This window comes from Artemia franciscana, chromosome 11 (genome assembly GCF_032884065.1).
Source record: "Artemia franciscana chromosome 11, ASM3288406v1, whole genome shotgun sequence".
Lineage (NCBI taxonomy): Eukaryota > Metazoa > Arthropoda > Branchiopoda > Anostraca > Artemiidae > Artemia > Artemia franciscana.
This window is the reverse complement of record NC_088873.1, coordinates 43,225,224-43,242,663: the sequence shown is the minus strand read 5'-3', so window position 1 is coordinate 43,242,663 and position 17,440 is coordinate 43,225,224. Positions and strand designations below refer to the sequence as shown.

Sequence of the window (17,440 nt, the reverse complement as noted above, 5' to 3'; positions counted from 1 at the left end):
GTGATTTTCGTTAAGATCCTATGACTTTTTGGGGGTGTTTTCCAAAATAAGGCAAATTTTCTCAGGCTCTTAAGTTTTGATTACAAAGACTAAATTTTATGAAACTTGTATATTTAAAATCAGCATAAAAATCCAATTCTTTTTATGTATCTTTTAGCATCCAAATTCCGTTTTTTAGAATTTCGTTTACTATTGAGCCGGGTCGCTCCTTACTAAAGTTCGTTATCCCGAACTTTTTGATAGAAACTTCAATAACTATTATAATAACTATTATAATACTGGCACTGTGTCTAACCTCAACCATGTTGCTGAGCTAGTCGATGCCTAATATGAATGTGTATCGGTGCTTGTGGGCAACGATATGACTGAATATCATTTGCCTATTCAATTAAGTAAAAAAGGACTTGCATAAAAGCTCATAATTGTACATCGGAAGTATCTTAAGTGAATAAAAGAGATTTTCAACAGTATTCTATATAACGTTTCGGTCGGCATTTATTTTATGGCAGTGACCAACTTCCTATATTTGACCTGACTTGACTTTATTAAACAAGAAACGATATACATAAATCTTATACAAAGGAGACAGGGAGGCAACTCGTTTTGTCTCCTTTAACAATAGAGAGAGAAAAAAGAAGAAGGAATTACACCTCAATAATTCACACGGAGTACATAAAAGAGAGAGAGAGAGAAAAAAGCAGAAAAAATATCGTCTCATGTGTCACTTTACATTCAGTCCCCACTACTATAGGCAGAAAGAACTATCTCTTTCAATTTCTTTTTATACGTATAGAGTGATGGTGACTCACTTATTACATCAAGGAGTTTATATTTATTTGCAATCTCAGGAAGTTGATCTCTTAAACTTAGTCTTGATCTCTCATTTTCAATAAAAGGAAACAGAAACTTATTCCTTGCTCTTGATAAATGGCTATGTTTATTTTCAACCAAGAGTGAAAAAATTATCCCTACGTTGGATTTCTGAAAACCATATGCCTATATCAAGGTGAAAAATATGTTGTAGATGAAGAATATTCAGAAATAAAAATGACATTTTAGTTTCAGGTAATTCTTTTGTCTTCCTAGGGTGTGTTAAAAAAAGGTCCAGGATTCTTATTGCCTTGTTTTGGACAATTCGGATTCTTAGTAAATGTGAATGGAATGTCAACATCCAAACGGACGGGCAATATTGAAAGTAGCATTCCACTAATGAAAAGTACAATTTTTTCATTATTTGGTAAGGAAATAAGAACTTTACCCTATGCAAACAGCCGAGATTCCTGGACACTGTTGCCTCAAGTTTATTAATATGCACCTTGAAAGACAGAGTTAATTCAATATAGATACCTAAATATCTAAATACATCCACTCTTTTTATGGAGGAATACTAATAGTTTTAAATGACACACGCTTCACTGCTCTCAAACGTCTCCCAAAAATCACAAATTCCCACTTATCTAGGTTAGGTATTAGTCGATTAGCATGAAACCAAGAATTTGGTTTCATGCTAATCGAAACCAAATTCTTTGGTTTCTGAAAATGTTAACTGAAAATGTTAGCCAGTTTAAGAGTAGAAATTAAGTAAATAATTCAAATGGGATGGTTTATTGATTTGCTTTGTTAAGTATAATTTTTTTTTCTTTTTTTCTCTCTTCTTATTCTTTGTTTTCCTGTTGTTTTCTTTTTCCCACTTTTGTTTCATTTCGTTTCATTTTTTTGTTAATATTATTGGTATTGGTGCTCATTAATGTTTATCAGCCATTACTAACAAGTCTTTGACTTTCTAAAGTGGCTGATGTGGTTTTTTGTATATAGATGATGTGCATAATAAAAAGGGTCTCTCTCTCTCTCTCTCTCTCTCTCTCTCTCTCTCTCTCTCTCTCTCAAGCAACAGTTTCGAGGGCCATTCGTAGGTCCTCCTCGTTGCCAGCCTTCAAACTAATTGCTGTGTCATCTGCAAACAATATTGGTAATTCATTGTCCGAAGGCATTCATTTTGGAAGGTCATTTATCAATGATTTATCAATGATCAACGATAATTCCGCATCCCATGTCAGTTAGCCAATGTAAAGACAAGAAGAGGAAAGAAAAGTAAAGAAGAAGTGAAAAAAGATGAATATTTCGAAAATAAGAACAATGGGCTTCTTATTTATTTCAGCCATTATTCGTATCATCATATGAAGGCGAGCGCAATTCAACATGGATACATGAGCTAGATCATAGGCCAACTATAGTCATAAATCCAATAAATAAGTCTCAAATACTCATCATAAACTATCCACTAAAAGAAATACTAAGCGACTATTTCCATCTATTCTATCTATATATCTATTTCTCATACATGTATCTCACTTACAAGACTCTATACCACTTAAGCTTTACTTTTTCTTCGTTATCAGTTAAGCATAATACAGGTGGGACCACTGGGGGGATCCAAGCTCCAATTCCCTTTGCTTTAAATTCTTTTTGTTTAATTCTAAAGGAATTGCGAATGTCACGAACTCCTTTTGTCACATTATCTGTCATACAGATATAAGGCGATTCACGTCCGGATTTTCTTTCGAACGGGTTTTCACGTAATTTCTTATTTCCCTAAAGCATACAGAATTTGTCCTTATCATCCTGAAGCTGGATTTTGATAAATCTATCCGTAAACTCAATTAGCTCAAATCAGATATTAAATCCAAGATGGGAAAGTAAGGTATCAACATGGTCTTTAGCCCTTGATTTATATCCACTTTTAATGTTCCATATAATAACATTCCTTCTTCCATTCATGTTTTCTAACACAAGGACTCTAGATACTGATAAATAAAAAAAAACAAGTCTTTTAAATGAAAGTAAGGAGCAACATTAAAACTTAAAACGAACAGGAATTACTCCGTGCATGAAAGGGGCTTTTCCTCCCCAACGCCCCGCTCTTTACGCTAAAGTTTGACTCTTTCTCTTAACTCTACTTTTAAAACGGTAAGAAACTTTAGCGTAAAGAGCGGTGCGTTGAGGAGGAAAAGCCCCTTTCATATATGGAGTGATTTCTCTTCGTTTTAAGTTTTGATGTTGCTCCTTACTTTCATTTAAAAAAAACTAGTTTTTTTTTATTTAATTTCTGGACGTTTTTGAATTCATGCAAGTTTTGACCTTGGCTCTCCGCACATAAATAATTAAAACGAAATTTGCGTATTAAGTAATTGCAATTAATCGGAAAATTTTGAGAAAAAGGGAGTGAGGGAGGAGGCCTAGTTCCCCTCCAATTTTTTGATTCCTTAAAAAAGGAAACTAGAACTTTTAATTTTTTACAAATGTTTTCATTGGTAAAAATTATACGTAGCTTAAGAATTAACTTACGTAACGAATTTCTATATTCGTATGTTTTTATTGCATATATGAGGGGTTTCAACCCTCGTCGATACCTCGCTCTTTACACTAAAGCTTAAATCTCCCAATTCCTTAAGAATGACCTCTGAATCACAAAGGCCGTAGAAAAAATAGTTGAAATTACTAAAAATACTTTAGCGTAAAGAGTGAAGTATAACGAAGAGGTAAACCCCTCATATGCATAATAATTTGTGTTCGTTTTAAGTTTTAATGCTGCTCCTTACTTTGAGTAGAAAAAATTTTCATATTTATTTTTTCATTGTTTTTTTTCAAATAATGCTAGAAAATCCTGCGTCCCCTTAATTGAAATTCTCTTCCCCCATGAGACGTTCGTCCATTGAAAGATCCTTCCACGTAACCCCCCCCCTCAACTCTCAATCCTAAACCAAAAAAATCCCCCTGAAAACGTCGGTATACTTCCCAGTAACCATTACTATATATAAACACAGGTCAAAGTTTGTAACTTGCAGCCCCTCCAACGGGGACTGCGGGGGAGTAAGTCGTCCTTAAAGAGATAGTTATTATGTTTTTCGACTATGGTGAATAATGTGGCTATCTCAGAATTTTGATCCGATATGTTTTGGGAAAACATGAGCGTGGGAGGGGGGCTAGGTGCCTTCCAATTTTTTTGGTCACTTAAAAAGGCACTAGAACTTTTAATTTCCGTTAGAATGAGCCCTCTCGCGACATTCTAGGACCACTCAGTCGATACGATCACCCCTGGAAAAAAACATAAAAAAAACAAAAAAAAAACAACAAATAAATACACATCCGTGATCTGTCTTCTGGCAAAAAATGCGAAATTTCACATTTTTGTAGATAGGCGCTTGTAACTTCAACAATAAGGTTCTCTGATACGGTGAAACTGATGGTGTGATTTTCGTTAAGATTGTATGACTTTTAGGGGGCGTTTCCCCTTATTTTCTAAAATGGGGCAAATTTTCTCAGGCTCCTAACTTTCGATGAGTATAGCTGATCTTGATAAAACTTATATATTTAGAATCAACATTAAAATGCGATTCTTTTGATGTAGGTATTGGAATCAAAATCCAATTTTTTAGAGTTTTGGTTACTATTTAACCGGGTCGCTCTTTACTAAGTTTAGGCTCCTTTTCAATTTGGTTTCGTAATGCCGATATTTTCTGCTTGATACTAGATAATTCATTTTCTTGGGCCGTTCTTGCTAATTCTAGATCTTCCACGCGAGATTTTAGGGACTCTAAACCAGATTTAATGTCAACGATTTCCATTTTTATTTCCAAGACATCATTTTTAGTTGTTTCGACTACTTCAAGGATTTTATCTAACTTTGAGATATTATTAGTCGACTCCGTGGATCCTCTTGAATCTTCTAAATCACTTTTTCTTGATCGCTCCCTGCTTTTCTTAACCATATTTATTTTCAATAATATTTATAATTTTCAAAAAAATAGATAAACGAACGCCCAAGATAATTCACATCCAATTTTTTACAACGCTAGCAATAATGATGCTATTACTCCGGATTCATTGAAAAAATATCAAAGAATTTACTTGTCAGAGTTAACTCGGCTGATAGTTGTATAGTGCAAATACAGATGTTCACTGAATGAATATTAGTTCAGTACTGACTTGATGAAAGTTAGTTCAGTACTGATATACTGTTTAAGTGCTATATTACCTTAAAGTTTCGATTATTATGTAACTCAAGGCCACGTTTCTATTATTGGCTATATCCTTAGAAAAGTTTTTTCCGTATTTGCAAATCCTCTCCCCATCAAGGTGAGATTTAGATACGATATTCCGTCCCAATTCTATAAAGCCTTTGTCTTAAAAAATATTCATTAAATATCTGCGTTTTTGGATGCCTTCATACAGGCAGAGAAAAGAAGCCGTGTGCCGTATATGCAACGTTACTACGCTTTGGTAGCTCCTACTAGAGTAGTGAATTTTCGAGAAAGATTCCTGTCTCTAGCTCAGCCTTGAATAACTAATCAAGCATAGACGTGAGCTGAAATTTTTATCTGAACATTAATGTTGTGCTATCCCATTTTGTTGCACATTTTTGTGTTGAAGTCCTTTATCTTTTTATATTTTTATTTTTACCATTTTATTTAGCTTTTTATTACCTTTTTTTACCTTTTTTTAAACATTTTAACTTTAACTTTTTTTTAGCTTTTTAATTTTTTTTTACATTTTTTTACCTTTTTATTTTTATTTTTCTTTTATTTTATCATTTTTATTTTTATTTTTCTTTCATTTTTACCTTTTATCTTTTCTTACTTTCTCATACTCCGTCACCCTTTATTTTGTACAGTTTTGGCTGCTAGTAGAACTACATTTTGTGACAACCTTAAACAGACTTACTGCAATAAAAGTTTTTATAAAAATTAGTGATCCAAAATTCTGCATGCTGCTCAGTTCGTATAAACCATGTAACATATATGTGATAGATGTACATATACTTGATCGTACCGTACACATATGAATTTATAGGTCCTATGAACTAACAAGAAAAGACCGCCTTTACAAAAACCTTCAGAGAATGCAAGACCTATACGGAACGAGGCACTTCGACTTCATTCCTCAAAGTTTTATCCTTCCAGCTGAGTATAAAGAGCTACTCACGGCGAGTCATAGGCTACGATGTCCCTGGATTGTTAAGCCAGTAGCATCATCACGTGGAAGGGGAATATACTTGACATATGAGGTGACTGCCTTTTTTTTGTTAATGAATGAAAGTACTGCCAGTAATAATTTAAATTGAGTATCCAGGTATATAATATACACAAATATTTTTATACGTAAATCTTATACATGGCCTAACATTTAGCAAGGTTGGAATAAGACAGAAAAATTAAAGTCTTTGAAAAAAGGTTGTGAAGGAACTTAAAGAGCAATATTAAAAACAGTGGCATCGCTGGGGGGGGGGCAGGGGGGCAGTTGGTCCCACCAAAAATTTGGAAAAAAACTATAATTTATTAAATAGCTTTAAAACTGTTGCTCGGTTGAAGTGTAAAATTTGCTCTTTACTTAGAACAGATATTCTTTTTAAACTAACCAATGTTCTTTTTAACATTTAAAACAAGAAAAATATGGGTACATCACACTTCATGATATATTCCACATTAATATTTTTCCATATATACAGCAATTGAAACCCTATCATCAACTAAAAAGTTGATCCTAGTTAATTGACAAATTTTGTAATTATTTGAAACGTGCAAGAATTTAAAGCTTAAATAAAACCATTCAAACAAAGATTGCTAATTTTCAAAAGAATTTTCTTAGTTTCTTGAAGCAAAATTTTGAATGGCTGATTAACAGTTGGGTAACGAGTTGATTTTCTAGTCATAGTATTTAGAAGTTGTGTGTTTTCAAGTATTCTTTGTATTTTCTTTTTTATTCACACAAACACAAACAGATGCCTAAAAACACTCTATGTACAAATAGGTCCACAATAATAGTCAAATACGCGCAAAATCCATCTCCAGGGATCCAGAGCTGCCAACATCCTGTAAAAATGCTATTTTGGAAGATGCGAACTTTTTAGTTGGCACAACCAAAGTGCTAATTACTTTTAATAGACTAGTAAAATCATAGCTAAAACGAATCTTATTTTCACAATCCTGTTTTGGTGAAATGTGCCACTCTATTCACTCTATCACACACAAAAAAGCTGTCTCATTAACCAACGATTAATTTACTCCTTTAGTATTTTTCAGATTTTAGACTCCAAACTTTATGAAAGGTATAATCTTAGGGGGAGGGAGAAACCCTTAGTTCTCACATGTGTCAGTTTGCAGAAAAGTGCAGTTCACTTATCTTATATTCCGTTTTACTTATTAATTTACTTATTTATATACGTTGCACTTACTTTCAAGAAATAATACATAAAAACACTTCGAAAATCACAGGTGCCATGACCAGACACAGGTGATCGTAACTATCATTATCTTATAGAAGATGAAGAAGAAGATGAATTCCATTTGCTGCTGCTGAGCATCTATTATTGCTACGTTAAAGAAAAGGGGATGGTAACTTATGGTTACAGCTAAGACTGTATCCAGGGGGTATCTAGGCGTTTTGACCCTCTCCCCCTCGAAATTTTTGTCCGAATCGACAAAATTAATAACTTGTTAAACGAAATGAACAAAAAATGAATATAAATAATTTTTTGATGTGTTTTTCAAAATCTTTTCTGTAACCCCTACCCCCTCCAAAAAGTATTTTTCAACTTCCCCTCCCCACAAGAAAAAATTGAAAATCCTAGATACGGCCATCATTACAGCATATGAGCAATTCGCTAACGAACTATTCATTTGGCTTCCGATCATATCATTACACATACGTTGAAAAATTCTTACGCATTTGGATCTGAGTCGCCCTTCCAACACTCGCCAGCTCACTGGGTTTTCTGCAAAACTTTGAATGTGGGAAGTAATGTTTAGAGCTGAGTTGGATTTGCCTAACCCAAAGTTAAGCTATATCTGAACCTTGGACACTCCATCAGATAAACACTTATCAGTTTTTTTTTATTTTGTAGCCATCTGATATATCGATTGAAGAGCCCGTTATAGTGTCGAGATATATTGACAACCCGCTTCTTATTGACGACAATAAGAGTGATCTTCGACTTTATGTCCTTGTTACTTCATATGACCCTTTGGTAGTTTATCTGTATCGAGAGGGACTAGTGAGATGTGCAACAGTGAAATATACAAGTAATGCCATGAACCTGGATAATCCTTGTGTACATTTATGCAATTACAGTATAAATAAGTATCATTCAAACTTCCGAACGTAAGTTATGTTATATGTTATATTATTTAATATATTTTTAGATTATAAAGTATACATTCAAACTTCTGAAAATTAGTTATATTTTAAAGTTAATTTCTAAATCCTTTGTCGGTCATAAAATGCAGTGTAAAGAGGTACTTGAAAAGTAGTCAAAACGTAACCCTAGTAGTATATCCTCCATGGTTTTAAGAGGGGATATATCCCTCCGAATCAGATCCTGCCACTTTTTTAAGAAACTTCTTCAAGATGCAGGTGTTAATAATGTAATAGGGAATATTTTTTAAAAGACTCAGGTATTAATTACGTAATAGGGAGGTTTTTCTAAACAATGCATGTGTTAATTACATAAAAATCCATGAGGACCAAGAAAAAACCTTCAGAGCCCCCCAAATCAGGATTTTTCTGTTACGTAATAAGATTTGATTTCTTATATTTTTATGTTTAAAAACCTATGAGGGCAGGGAAAAACCTTCTGGGTCCCCTCAGGTAGGAGCATGGTCCGAATCGATTATCACCCCATATTTTAATGCTTCACACACAGAGCCTTTTCATGTCAGCAAACAAGGGATTTCTGCCATTTTCTATGAACAAAGACATGTTATTCATGGCAAACATTGAGTATCTTACTATTTTGAAGAATACAAATCTTCACAGGATCCGCTATTGATCTTCTAGAAACAATGGATTCGTGTTATACTTTTAGCGGGGCTGAATAATTCCCTTCGTTCTCGGGGAGCATAAAATCTGGTCTCGGACTAGCTTCCCAACCAGTCTTGCATAAGATATTGAACATACAAGTCGACCTAAAAAATGAGTGCTACCAAAAATTTGAAAAAGGAGTGGACCTCTGCTTATATGCTGGTGAGTCTGTCTATCTATATACCCCATCCCCCACTGCAAAAACAAGGTTGGCATACCCAAATTTCAACTCATAAAATTCTCTATATTGGATAAAAAAAACTACCCCTCTCTCCCTTAAAAATTTTACCGGAGATGTAATACTTCTATCTTTATCACAAAATTCATGTCCCATGTTAAATCACTTTTTTCCCGCGAATCCAACAGTGGGGTAAAATTGTATAAGAAGCTGTATGGGTTACACCTTTAATTAAACCATCAGTCAACTAAAAGGCTTAGCTTCCTGCGAGAAGCTGGTCTTGCGTTAAAGACGTAGGAGGAGTATCCCGTTGTATGGTAAATTGAACCCTCTAATAGTGCTTAAATTGGGCTAGCAGATCACAAATAACCATAATCCTCTCTCCTCCTATTAAAAATAACACAATATGATTAGCCTTTAGCCTAGGCACCACATTGGGGTAGCACAGAGGTTGAATTTGAGCAACTAGGGTTTTTTAATAAAATTATATAAATTTTAATACTCTTTGCGGGAGAGCTGATGGAGTGGCAGCCACCCCTTAACATTTTTTTTTCGTGCTAGTTATTAGTTTTAACCGTTTTCCTGGCATATAACTTTCAATAGCAAAAAAATTTACTAGGTTACACAGTATCATAAAGATCAGTCAAATTGCAGTTAGTTAAAATGTTCAAAATGTGTTTATTCCTCATGTTTTTATCCCCCTAGAACCCCCTCCCCAATTCACTTAATAGCTCCACTTCTTCATCATTCCCTCGGTGCTTTTTTTATTACAAAAGTTATTTTTAATTTAGAATAGAAATTACGAAGGTAGAAAAGCGCACTGTACTATATGTGTATAGTACCGGGAACCCGTTAGCTTGACTGCCAGACTCCGGCAAGGCTACGTAGATGGCTTGTATATATGGATTCTAACTGTCGTTTGTGTTTTAACGCCAATTAATGTGAATTTTTTCTTGATGTCATTGCTTCAGGTTAGATTTGATGCAAACGTCCTGGAAAAATCACTAAAAAGGCGTGTAATTCTAACGAAAAAATGTTTTAGATCAATACACAGTTGCTGGTTTACAGAGTTAATACACAGTTGAATATGCGCATTCACTATTATTTTGTTTTAAGTCATGAGGCGTCAAATAAGCAATAATAATTGAGTTAAGAAATTCTTTGCCGTTTTCATTGCCGTTTCGATGAATTCGTTGTGATAGTGGTTGTCAAGTGTCTTCTGTGACAGCGCTTGCTTGCGCTTCATTTTCGTATATCATAGTTCCATGCCTTTTACTTTAGCTTATCTCTTTGAAATGCCCTCAGTAATATCTAAAATTGGCATGATCATCGTTATATTTTTTTTATTTTCAAGTAATAGGGTGGTATATCAGCAATTTCAGTTTAATTAAGAAATTCTGTCATGAATTCAGTTCCTCCTTCTTTCTTAACACGTTCTTTATTCAATTATAATTTTCTGAAATATCTAAACTCCGCAATAGCATAATTATCGTGATATTTTTTATTTTTAAGTTTACATTTTGTTTTGCAATTCAAATGATTGTTGCTGAATCTTGCTCAATGTCCTTTTTCTTTAGCTGTTCAAGGTCATTTGTCATTTTATGTGATTTTACATGTGTCATAATACTAACAATTAATTTATTCTTCTATCCTTTAGAGACAATAAAATAACACGTTCCTTAATCAATTGTAATTTTCAGATATTTTAAAAGTATCTATGATACTAGTATCTTAGATACTAAAATATTCACTCATTTTAGATTCATGCATCATCTTATATGATCTCTTAAGACGTAATAGACACCAAATAAAAGTCTTTGCTAGTTTCTTATCACCGATTAATTTTCACAATTTTCGTTTGCAATTCAATGTGATTCTCACTGTCGTTTGTTCCATGTCTTTTGCTTTAGCTGTTACCATTCTACTTTCGCTTCTTTTATAATCACATTTATTTGTGCTTAATTTTCATAAGCAACCCCTCAAACATTTTTTCCATGCCCTTTTCCTTAGCTTTTTGCATACGTGTAGCCCGATTTGATTGTCCGTTCTGTTGAACAAAAAATTCTTCTTGTTTTTCGAATGACGCATCCTTTTCAACCATTTTCAGTTAAATCATCTCATGTTGTTCGTACTCTGTTTAAGCAGATGGACCTTAGCCCTTTCACGACCAAGCCCTCGTTTTTCGAAAAAAATGATGAAAAATATATGATTCCTAACCAGAAAGGCACACTGATCTAGAATATGGTCATGAAAACTTTCAACTTGATCAAATGCTTGCTGAAGGGACCAAGAAGTTCTGCTGAGCAAGCCAAATTTTTCTTGAAGAAAAATTAGTTATTCCGAATAGAAAAATTCGATTTAAAATGTTAATTAAAACTACGTCATTGATGATGCTCATGATGCTCAGCAAAACAATTCTTCGTTTCATTGATGCACAACCTCACACCACATTTAGAGCAAATTGAGAACTGTCTTGACCCAATTAGCTTTGAAGAACATATTCCACATCTTGAGCATTTAGAATCAAAGTGAGGTCAGTCCTTACCCAGATCGCAAAGACAGACATCTTCTGGAACTGAGGTGCCACAACTTCCTCGTCTTCATTTGTAGGCTGCAACAACCTGTTGCAAAGTGCTTTCGTTTTTCCTCTTCGACTATGGCATCGACACGAGTCCCCTCAAAACTCTTTGCCGAAAGTCAAACAGTGTCAATTTTAATTCGGGATGCAGGAGAGTTTTCAAAATATGGGCATTGCAGAGTGTCAAATCACTCTATTCCCAAAAAGTCAGTGCCATCATTTCAATAGATTTCTATCTCTTCCATAAGCTGCCCTTTCCTTTTCAAAAAGGTCTATATCCCTCATATAGTCATTATAATCTTTGCTACCTGAGGGGCTATGATAACGGAGGTAGAAGCATCATAATTCTTTCTCCTTACAGAAGCTGCCTCAATACTAAGGTAGTTGGAGCCAAACAGAACAACCTTGGAATCCATTCATTTATAGATACCAATCAATCCACAATGTTTGTGGTCGAAGCTCCTATCTAAAGTTCTTTCGGGTACAAGAATAGGAAGTCTTTTCCTATTTGAGTGATTACTGCAACACGCCAAGATACCATCTCCCCTAAATTGTTCAAGAAGGGAGACAGACACAAAAAAAGGTACCGAAGATGACAATATGCTTTTTTTCACTGCGACCTTCAGTCATTTGTCGGACGACTCTACCGCCAAGCTCAATCCGAAATCATCAATGAAAGCTCGGAATTTGCTTTGATAAACATCAAATTATAGACACAACTGCTTATGCAGGGCAAGCGCAAAAGCTTTTAATCTCTTTTGATTGACTTCATTGGGTTATATTGCTTTAGCTTGGAACGTCCTTTGAAGAGGATTAAATAAAAAAACAAGTTTTTTAAACTGAAAGTAAGGAGCGACATTAAAACTTTAAACGAACGGAAATTAATCCGTATATGAAAGGGGCTGTTCCCTCCTCAACGCCCCACTCTTTATGCTGAAGTTTCACTCTTTCTCTCAACTCTACTTTTTCAAATAGAAAAAATAACTTTAGCGTCAAGAGTGGGGCGCTGAGGAGGGAACAGCCACTTTCATATGCGGATTAATTTCTGTTTGTTTTAAGTTTTAATGTCGCTCTTTACTTTCAGTTCAAAAACTTGTTTTTTTATTTAATTTCTGAACATTTTTGAATTAATACATGTTTCTATTTTGGCTCTCCGCACACGAATAATTAAAACGAAATTTGCATATATATTTTTTTTGGCTAAATGGCTTTCTCATAGTTTTGGTCGGACGATTTTGAGAAAAGGAAGTGGGGGAGGAGGCCCAGATGCCCTTGGATTTTTTTTGTTACATAAAAAGGCAACTAGAACTTCTAATTTTGCATGAACGTTTTTATTAGTAAAAAATATACATAACTTACAAATTAAGTTATGTAACGAACTTCTATATCCCTATGTTTTATTACGTATATGAGAGGGTTCTCCCCCTCTTCAATACCTCACTCTTTACATTAAAGCTTACATTTTGTCCCAAATCCTTAAGAATGATCCCTGAACCACAAAGGCCATAGAGTAAAAAGTTGAAATTACTAAAATATACTTTAGTGTAAGAGCGAGGTATTAGGAGGAAGTGAAACCTATATGTGTAATAATTTATGTTCGTTTTAAGCTTTAATGCTGCTCTTTACTTTCAGTTGAAAAAAACTTTTTCTTATTTGTGTTTTCATTGTTTTTTTTTAATAATGCGTTAATAAGGGGTGTTTCCCCCTATTTTCTTAAACAAGGCAAATTTTCTCAGGTTCATAACTTCTGATGGGTAAGACTAAACTTGATAAAACTTATATATTTAAAATCAGCATTAAAATGCAATTCTTCTGATGTAACTGTTGGTATCAAAATTCCGTGTTTTAGATTTTCTGTTACCATTGAGCCCTGTCGCTCCTTACTGCAGTTCGTTACCACGAGCTGTTCACACCATCACGTCATCCGATTCAGTGTATCAGAAAACCCTACAGTAGAAGTTTTAAGCTCGTATCCACAAAAATGTGGAATTTTGTATTATTTTTTACCACAAGACAGATCACGGATGCGTGTTTATTTTTATTTTTTTTCCAGGGGTGATCGTATCGACCCAGTGGTCCTAGAATGTCGCAAGAGGCTCATTCTAACGGAAATTAAAAGTTCTTGGGCCCTTTTTAAGTCACCAAAAAAATTGGAGGGTACCTAGGCTCCCTCCCACGCTGATTTTCCCCCAAAGTCACCGAATCGAAATTCTGAGATAGCCATTTTATTCAACATTGTCAAAAAACCTAATAACTATGTCTTTGGGAACTATGTCTATTTCACTATGTCTATTTAACTATGTCTATTTACTCCCCCATAGTCCCCGTGGGAGGGGCTGCAAGTTACAATTTTTGGCCAGTGTTTACATATAGTAAAGGTTATTGGGAAGGGTACAGACGCTTTCAGGGGAATCTTTTTGGTTTGGGAGTGGGGGAGGGTTGAAGGGAGAGAGTTATGGGGGGGAGAACTTTCCATAGAGGAATTTTTAATGAGGAAGAAAATTTCCAAGAAGGGGGCGCAGGATTTCTTAGCATTTTTTGAAAAAACAATGAAAAACCAATATGGAAAAGTTTTTTCAACTGAAAGCAAGGAGCAGAATTAAAAATTTAAACGAACAGAAATTATTACGCATATGAGGGATTCACCTCTTCCTAATAGCTCGCTCTTTACGCTAAAGTAATTTTATTAATTTAAACCATTTATTCTACGGCCTTTATGATTCAGGGGCCATTCTTAAGGAATTGGGACAAAAATTTAAGCTTTAGTGTAAGGAGCAAGGTATTGACAAGGGAGTGAACCTTCTTATATCTATATCTGTCTATATATATAAAAATAAGTTGTCTGTGTGTGTCTGTGTCGAGTGACGTCATGTTTGTGTGTCGACTGACGTCATGTTTGTCGACTGACGTCATTATAAGGATTGAGCTGTATGCGTCATGACGTTGCTTGTCGACTGACGTCATGTTTGTCAACTGATGAAATTACATACCGGGACACCGGGACACAAATGACGACCGGGACACAGGGAATATAAATGACGACCAGGAACCTCAAAGAGAAATTACAGAGTGGGACACCCGGATATCTCTATTCACAGGTGGGACACAGGGACACAACTACAATGGCGCGTAACTAACATGGCGCGTAACGACTTACGCGCGCGGGGGGCTTGGGGGGGGCGCGAAGCGCCCCACCAACTAGGTGTTGGGGTGGTGCTTAGCGCCACCCCAACAGCTAGTACGTAGTAAAAACATAAGAATATTGGAGTTCGTTACGCAAGTTGATTCGTAAGTTACATATATTTTTACTAATAAAACGTTCTTAAAAATTAAAAGTTCTAGGTGCCTTTTTAAATAACCAAAAATTGGAGGGTAACTAGGCCTACTCCCGCGCTTCCTTTTTTTCTCAAAATCGTATGATCAAAACTATGAGAAAGCCATTTAGCCCAAAAAATAAATTGATATACAAATTTCGTTTTAATTATTCATGTGCGGAGAGCCAAAATCGAAACATGCATTAATTTAAAAACGTTCAGATATTAAATTGAAAAAAAGTCTTTTTAACTGAAAGTAAGGAGCGACATTAAAACTTAAGACGAACAGAAATTACTCCATATATAAAAGGAGCTGTTCCCTCCTCAGCGCCCCACTCTTTACGCTAAAGTTTTTGCTGTTTTAAAAAGTAGAGTTTAGAGAAAGAGTCAAACTTAAGGGTAAAGAGTAGGCGCTGAGGAGGGAATAGCCCCTTTCATATACGGAGTACTTTCTGCTCGTTTCAAGTTTTAATTTCGCTCCTTACTTTCAGTTAAAAAAAACTTATTTTTTATTAAGAGAAAGAGAGAGAGTTAGTGTGTGTGATAAGCAAGTTCAGTTAAACTACAAAGCCATAGGCCAGAGGAAATTAAAATAAACCAGAAGAAAAAAATTTCAGGGCTATTGCTTCTTTAGAAATTTTTTTGAGCATTTTCAAAATTTTCATTTTATTAACTTTGACCAGCGGGACTTTGCAGTCGCCACCGCGAGAGAACCTTGACTACTGGAACTACAGGGTACCAAAAATAGAATCCATCACTGGGGGCGCCCAAATGGCTTTATCAGAATTTTATACCAAAATGTTTCATTACACCTTCGCAATGACTTGTGCAGCTGTCGCTTTAATCTTATTACGCTGTAACTTTCTATCAGAAATAAAAACAGACTTCTTACCTCTTTTGAAAAAACAAACAGCCTAACTTCATCATCATATAAATAACTCCAATTGAACGCTACTTTACCTTGCTACCCATCAATCGAATGGCTAAAAAAGGCAGAACGCGATGGATCAGGTTTTATTACTGTAACAATCCATTTAGAAGCGCGAAAAGGGTTTTTACATTGGCACTGTAAAATCCCGTTGACCGCCAAAGGATCAAATTAGAGGTAGCACTTTTGTAGAATAATAACTTTGTTTTCTCACTGTTTCGGTTAGTGTTGGCCCACGCTCTACGTCATGGTGCTGGATGTGTTTTGACCAGCTTCTGGTTCAAACTTGCTTATATAATTACATCCTTTGTGACCTCTTTGTTTACAGTTTTTTTTTTCTACTGGACTTTTAACTTTTGCCCCGGCTTGTCTTTTGCATTGAGGTAAGACATAACACCCATCCTCTGTTTTTGTTTAACAGAGGCTTATTCAGTATCAGGTTTTACTGTCTTTTCTTTAATTGGGTCTTTAACTTTTGCCTTGGCTTGTCTTTTGTCATTACGATACAAATATCGCCGAACCTTTGTTTTTTTTTAACACAGGCATGGCAAGTAATGATGACCTCATCCATGTCAAAATCCCAAACCCAATCATCATCGCTATCATTTTGAAATCCGACATTTCCTTTTTCTTCATTTTGTCTCATTTGATGGTCCAGATTGTCCATTTTCCTCCATTGTGGATTTACGTTGTTCGGGTCACTTGCTTTTATGTCTTCTATTCGCAAAATTCTTTCTTCTTCACCTTCGTTTTTAATTTATTCTGCTTCTCGGTGTCACTTATGTTCTAACCACATTTTCTGTCTTCTTCTTTTTGTAGTATTTTGGTTACTTCATAAAATTTTTCAATGCCCTTTGCTTTAGATATTCGTATTGGTCATAACTCATTTGATGGCCCAGGTTGTTGATTTTCAGTCATTGTGTATTTAAGTTGTTCAGATGCTCTCTTGGAGTTATCACGTTTATTAGTCCAGGTAGTTCCAAAGAATCATCATTTGTAATAATCGTAAATTTTTGCTTTATGCGTCTTCGTCAAGGTATATTTTGTTTATGCTTATCTAACCGCTTGCTTTCAAAAATAAACTGATAGATCTCCCTTTTTCAGCCTTTAAATCTTTTACAATTGCCTTTTGCCACTATATATCCAAGAGTCGTGTATTTAGGAATATCAGTAGAAGCTCATCATTTCCGCTATTAAACAAATCTCCCCTTAGAATTTGCCAAATCATCGCACCTAAAAGAGAAAATGTCCCAACCCTTCCCCCAAAATACCACATGGCGGCTGATTTCGTAGTTTTTTTGAAAAGATTGAGTTCCTTTAACTTTTTATAGGTTACTAGCTGTTGGGGTGGCGCTTCGCGCCACCCCAACACCTAGTTGGTGGGGCGCTTCGCGCCCGTGCGTGTAAGTCGTTACGCGCCATATTAGTTACGCGCCATTGTAGTTGTGTCCCTGTGTCCCACCTGTGAATATAGATAGATTTATATATGTGTTTCAAACTACGTAAAAATTGCGAATATACAACATTTTTGGCTTTCCCACTACTGGGAGCTTTCCGTTTCCAATTGCCAGCAATTGATCTGAAAA

The 17,440-nt window shown here is 35.1% G+C and overlaps 1 protein-coding gene across 1 annotated transcript in view; it reads left to right on the top strand.

The window, feature by feature from the left end:
• The window catches only part of LOC136033260 (tubulin polyglutamylase TTLL5-like), a gene marked incomplete in the record, with an annotated part of 75,515 nt that overhangs the window by 8,705 nt on the left and 49,370 nt on the right, over positions 1-17,440 (top strand). The window contains 2 exon segments of the mRNA XM_065714009.1: positions 5,851-6,064; positions 7,901-8,157. Coding sequence (XP_065570081.1) covers positions 5,851-6,064; positions 7,901-8,157 — 471 coding nt within the window.